Raw genomic sequence first — 6,912 nt, forward strand, 5'->3', positions numbered from 1 at the left:
TATATATATATATATATATGCATATATTTGCATATGTATGTATGTATATATTAGCTAAAACCAAAGTCCTAATAAGTAGGAAGGTAGACAAAACACAAGCCCCTTCAGGTAGATGGCCCTGCTCGATCTGTAGAAAAGGAATAGGTAGAAACTCTATAATAAGTACTCAGTGTAAGCTATGGACACATAAGAGGTGCAGCAATATCAAAGGAAGGTTAACTAGCAAGTTAGTTTTGTATGTGGCAGATGTTTTTTGCCCTTATATATCTTTTTTATCTTTATTTCCCTTATTATCTTTTCCCCCCGTCTCTCCTTTTTGATTCTTTCTTATACGTAATCTATTCCATTTATATAATATGTGTTTATATTTTTTAAAATACTTCCTCTCTTAGCTATCCCAATTTAAAAAATAAATTCTTTTGTGTCTCTCACAAATCTACCTATATTAACCAAAATCTTACAGATGGTATATGTTTATATGTAAAGTAATTTTTAGCGCACAACAATCACCTCCACAAATTGAACTCACTCTCATAGATATAGTTTATCTCTTTGGTTATGCATTCAAAGAGTTTAATAATATTCCCACATTCTTTTCTCATTATTAGTATTATTACTCTCTTTATTTTTTCCTTTATAATTGTTACTGCTACCTCTAAAGTTCTTTTCTACTTTTATATTATCACCGTTTAATATAATAGATTATACATTATATTCCATATTTCACTTATTACTTATATATGTGTGTGTGTGTGCTCGTGCTCCATATTCATACACCCATGGATTTAAGTGTATAGGAATGTGTGCATCTGTATTTGTGTTTATGTTACCATGTTGAATGAAAAAACTTTAACTGATACAATTTTTTTAAAGTAGTGTAGTCTGTATGATTTAATTAAGTTTATTTAAGTTCAGTATGATTGTCATCAAAAGTTTTAAGGAACATAGTTTGTTGCTATTGTAATTCACTACACATCCTACCCCTTCATATTCTATCAACCAGTAACACATTTTCATATTTGTAACATTTTAGATCACTAATGCAACATCATTATATGATTATGTGTCTCTTGGTCCAGATAGCAAAAAGTATTTGGACACAAAAATAGTAGGAACATAAGTAACCACGTTAGAGGAATAACTATTGCACCTTGACTGCATCCAACTTGTCCGCCCTAGTTGTACCAACCACAAGTACTTGGAATCTTACAGAACAGTGTGTAAAATGTAACCTGTCCAAACTGCTATACTATAAGACCAGACATGATTTCTGAAACATGTATGTTTGGCTTCTAGTAATTCAGCCTACATGATATATTTCATAGATCAAGAGCTTGTGTTATTACAGTATTATGAGTGTGTTTGCAATTGAGGCATATAGAAGGCTGTTATTATTATTTTTTCATCTCTTTCTGTTTCTTTTTTTTTTTTCTTTCTTTACTCAGTGTGGAAAAAAAATTAAAAAGGAAAATTGTTAGGATAAATCTGGAAAATGAGTGGTCCACATTCAAAACATTATTATACATTATTCACATGTTTAAAATGTTTCATATGACCATATATTTATATATTTTTCAGACAAAATCATCTGTACTTTTGAAGCACAGCAAAAAAAGAAAAGGTTTGTTTTATAGTTGCTTTCAGTATTTTAACATCTATTTTTTATTTGAAATATATGTATCATGGTATTCTGAAGAAATTCACAAAGAAACCTTAAAAGATATATGACTTTGTACAGTACTTTACTTATGAAAGTTATTTTTTTTTATTTTCATATTACACATTTAATGTAAATCTATTGCACACACATTCTAACAGCATTCAGCTTAGATTAGTCATATATATCATCATCATCATAATAATTTTGTTCTTTCATTCAAGCTGTTCCTGTGTACCTTATTTACAATCAACCAGTTATTTTGAATGAGGACTTGCCTCATGTAGGAACCACAAAAATTTCAAAACTGTAGCGCATTTTTTTATAAGGTGTAATGAATTAATGCTTCTACTTATAAAAAATGGTTTTTGAATCAATATATATTGTCCCAGTTTAGGTTCATTTCATTTGTTCCTGCTATCACTGTACTATCAACTGTCAAATAGTTATCATCTGGAGAGCAGGATCCTGTTGAACCACCATGCCAGCATGGAAAGCAAATGTAAAGTGATGATACACATACACACACACACACGTGCGCGTGTGTGTGTATGGCAGAGACTCATACAATTAGTTCTTTTGTATATTCTTTCAGCCTACTTTTTCAGCATGAGTAGAGATAGTGGATGGTGCTTTATTGCCTACCACATTTTTTTGTTTAACCTTTTAGCATTTAAACTGACTGTATCCAGCCTTAATATTCTACTGGTTTTATATTAAATTGGCTAGATCCAGCCTCTCACACCTACCCTGCAATGTCATTCTAAAAATAAGCAATCACATCTTTGAAATCTCAAAGCTACAAGATAATGCAGAATTAACTTTAAAAAATGTGAATAAACAAGCATTACATTTGACAAGGTAATCTGAATGCCAAATGGTTAATTATTCTATTGCATATTCTGATTGCTTATTCCATTTACCCACTTCTTTGCTAAGAGTATACCTGTTACTTGTATTTTATCCATTACCCAACCAAAATAATTGCTCTTGTATTCCTTGGGTCTCCACCCCAAATATTCTTTACAATACACATTGACTTTCACTTGAGCCTCTCAACTTACTTTCCATTGTATTAAGGCTGATAGAGACAGTTTTTAGGTCATAGTACTAATATTAAATATCTGTATGAATTTTTGAAAATATCTAAATGTAATTTCTATTGTACTTTTTCTTGGAAAGCATCCAAAAAGAAACATTTTGATACCTTATTTGTGAAATTTGGATGAATATTTTAGAAAATATGACAATTTGAATGGTCAGTGAATTTGTTGAAATTTTGCCTAAATGACCTAAACGAATAAATCGTCATATTTGTGGTACTTGAAGTGATAATCAGGTTCAAATTACACAAATTAATTGTAATTGTGGTATAGCAGTTGTCTATTTGTTTTCAGGTTCTTGAGAGGAAAACTTCTTTTTTTGGCATTCTTTTAAGCCTATTTTGTTACATGTAACAAACAGCCAATTTTGCTGTGTTTTCAGGTCTAGCTAAATCCAAAAGTAATAGCCAAAGGGACTTAATTTTTGGCACATTTGTAGTAGGTATGGAACTAGATAAATCTTGATATTTTGGGACATGACATCATTTTAATAAAATTTTAATGGACTGTTATAAATGTTGATACCACAATAGAGAGAAGCAATTTGAACACGAAAAAACACATTTTTTACTTTATCATTTTCATGTCAAAATAAATTTTTTCCATGGAAAAAAAAAATGTATGTATCATTTGAAAGTGTTGGATGTGAACTTTCTTCTTGTGTCATTTTAATTAAAATCCAACAGTTGCATATCGTGTCAAGGTCCCTCGGACACCCTGATATTTTCACGCATTTTCAAAGTGTGTCCCGTTTTTTTGTCTGCTGAACAGTAGCCCTCATTCTAGCTCAGTGTACTCAAGTGCCATAACTCAAGTTGTGTTAAGAATCATAGACACATATTGAGAAATATTTTAGCTTCATTTTGACATAAAATTAATTTTCACTTAGAAAAGAATATAATTTCTTCAAGATGTTTATGCCATGAAGAAGAAAAATTTCTTGCTAAATCATCATGGTCATTGCTGATTCTGGCCTTGGTATGGCAAAAAGTGCAAAGTGAAAAAGGAGGGTGGTATGCTGACGTTTTTTGCATATGATTAATACATATTGACACTACTTGTCAAACTGAGAAGTCATATCAAAGACAAATTCAAGGCTTCAAATATTGATTTTGATCCAAAATTTCAAGAAATGGATAAATTAATTGGTAAGTAAACATATTTCTATGTGAATTTGCACTAAGTTGAGTTAAATAGAGCCTCTAGAGTCCAAAATTAGCATGTAATCATCATATTGATAATGTTGTTTATTCCCTGTTGCATTGTATTGAACAATGTATGAACTTTACTTCACGCAGATTTTTGTACAAGTGAATTTCATATTTCTTAGATAAATATTGGTCTATTTTTGTCAACAAAAATTATATTGTGCAATGAATATTATTTTGTAGGCTATAAAAATTTTATGTGACTTCAAAAAATTTCTTTCCCTCACATAAAAAGCACCATTTGGGTGTGGTCAGTGGCAATTCCACCTGACTGGCCCCCGTACAACAATCTTGGAGTGGTCGGTGTTAGGAAGGGCATCCAACTGTAGAAACCTTGCCAGATCAGATTGGAGCCTGGTGCAGCCTCCTGATTTGCCAGTCCTCAGTGAAACCATCCAACCCATGCCAGCATGGAAAGCAGACATTAAAAGATGATGATGATTATTTTTGTATACAGTTGGATATTTTGTTGTAATGTTTACATTTTCGCAAGTGCTGATTTTCACTTATATATTTTATAATGATTATCTGATTTACATCAAAATAAATCTAAAAAGATTTTCAATGTGTGTGTATCATTATCAGCACAACTTGAGTTATAGTGCTCAGGCACATTGAACTAGATCCAGGGCTATCATTCAACAGTCAAAAAAAATATAGGATAAACTTTGTGAATGGGTGGAAATTCCAGGGTGTTTGAGGGACCCTGACATCTTAGTTAAGTGTCAAATTTTGATTAAAACTATATGAGAAAGTTCACATCCAGAACTTTCAAATGATATATAATTTTCCAAGGAAAATTGGTATTTTGTCATGAAAATGATGTACTAAAAAATGGGCTTTTGTGCAGTCAAAGTGTGTGTTACACCTTCCACAGAACTCTCCAAGGATACTGTTGTATAGTGAAACTGCATACTCCTCCTGGTAAAAAGTAGTAGGAGTTAGCCATTATAAATAGACCAGTAGCCAGTCGTCAAGGGAGGATCAAGAGTTGAGAGTCAATAGTTCTAGTCGGTGTCTTGTGGAGCTATTAGCAATAGTAAGACAAAAGTTAGTGTATTACTATTCTGGTACAAAGAGTTATGATGGTATCCAATGACTAATAACTATTGTAGCTATTAGCATAAAACGGCAACTACAGTACAACAGCAGTCATACATCACACCAGTGGGAGGGACCCATTTTACAACAGTGGTGATGAGCAAAAACAAGTTTATGCAGAGTGAAAAAAATCATCCACATGGGGAGTTTAAACTAATTCACGGGGAAGATTAAATAACTCAACAAAAAAGAAACAAGTATCTTGTGTAAACTTACAAAAATCGTAAAATATGGAAGACTTGTTAACTGGAGTAGTTGAGTTGCAAAAACAGGAACAAGGATTGCAGCAGCAAATGTTACAACTAATGAAGTTGATAATCAAACTGAAGAATACATTTTCACCTGACCATGTAACAAATTCCATCAGCAAATTCAAATATGACCCCAAAGAAGGAGTAACCTTCAAGGCTTACTTTCAAAGATTTCAACAAACTTTTGAAAAAGAATGTCAGGATTGGACAGACGAAATGAAAACGCATCTAGTTTAAAAAAAAACTAGCGGCAGCAGAGCATGAGTAGTATAGTAACTTCGTATTGCCAAAAAAAGCATCCAACATAAATTTCACTGATACAGATGACATTCTGTGCAAAATATTCAGTGAAAAGATGGAAATGTTTAAACATAGAAAAGAGCAAAGATGAAAACTTCACTACTTACACAGGCAGAGTCAACAAAGAATGTGAGAGATTTAGGCTGGATATGCTTACTTCAGATTCTTTCAAATGTTTGATTTTTGCACAAGGATTGACAGATAAAAGAGATGCAGAAATTCGCTTGAAAATTCTAGCAAAACTGGAAATGAACCAGGATTTGACATTGCAGAAACTGTCAGAAGAGTGTGACATGATATTAAAATTAAGGCATGACACGGAAGAAATTCAATGGAAAGAGTGTTTTCATATAAGACCAGTGCAAAAAAGTCAGAAGACAAATAAAATATTGCAGGAAAAAGAGAAAAAATATCAGGATGTAGACCCATGTATGCCATGTGGTGGGATGCACCAGGGAAAAGATTGTCCGTATAAAAAAGCAAAGTGTTTTCACTGCAGGTTTACAGGACATATAAAATCACACTGCAAAACTAGAATGATACGAAAATGGAACAAACAAACAAAAAATAAATAGTTTGTCAGCAGGAAAAGTTGTGACTACAACAAACAGAAAATTTGTGAAAGTGTGAATTGAAACCACTAGTATCAGAATACAATTAGACATGGGAAGTAACATCACAATCATAAATGAGGATACATAGGAACAAATGGGTACACCAAAATTATGTAGTCCAAACAAAATCGCAATTGGTGTTATGAGAAGAAAGTTATATTTCACAGGCGAACGTGTTTGTAATATAATGTTCAAAGGTTGAACCTAAAAAGTGAATGTGTTGAAAAAAAAATCCATGAATTTATTTGGCACCAAATCTATGGAGATATTTAATTTATGGGATACACCCATAGGCACAAGAGTAGCTGTGTGGTAAGTAACTTGCTTACTCACCACATGGTTCCAGGTTCAGTCCCACTGCATGATACCTTGGACAAGTGTCTTCTACTTTAGCCTCAGGTCAACCAAAGCCTTGTGAGTGGATTTGGTAGATGGAAACTGAAAGAAGGCCGTTATGTGTGTATATATATATATATATCTATATATGTGTGTGGTGTCTGTGTTTGCCCCCCCCCCCATCACTTGACAACTGATACTGGTGTGTTTACGTCCCCATTACTTAGCAATTCGGCAAGAGACCGATAGAATAAGTACTGGAGTTGATTTGTTTGACTAAAGGTGGTGCTCTAGCATGGCCGCAGTCAAATGACTAAAAAAGTTAAAAAATAAGCGTTTTGT

At 32.7% G+C, this 6,912-nt stretch overlaps 1 protein-coding gene across 4 annotated transcripts in view; it reads left to right on the top strand.

The window, feature by feature from the left end:
- Positions 1-6,912, top strand: part of LOC106877567 (centromere protein N-B-like) — a 136,755-nt gene that overhangs the window by 105,037 nt on the left and 24,806 nt on the right. For all 4 annotated transcript variants that reach the window (XM_052974164.1, XM_052974163.1, XM_052974162.1 and 1 more), the window contains one exon: positions 1,579-1,621. In XM_052974164.1, the coding sequence (XP_052830124.1) occupies positions 1,579-1,621 (43 nt within the window). The remainder of the gene's footprint in view (positions 1-1,578; positions 1,622-6,912) is intronic.

Source organism: Octopus bimaculoides, chromosome 17 (genome assembly GCF_001194135.2).
Source record: "Octopus bimaculoides isolate UCB-OBI-ISO-001 chromosome 17, ASM119413v2, whole genome shotgun sequence".
Lineage (NCBI taxonomy): Eukaryota > Metazoa > Mollusca > Cephalopoda > Octopoda > Octopodidae > Octopus > Octopus bimaculoides.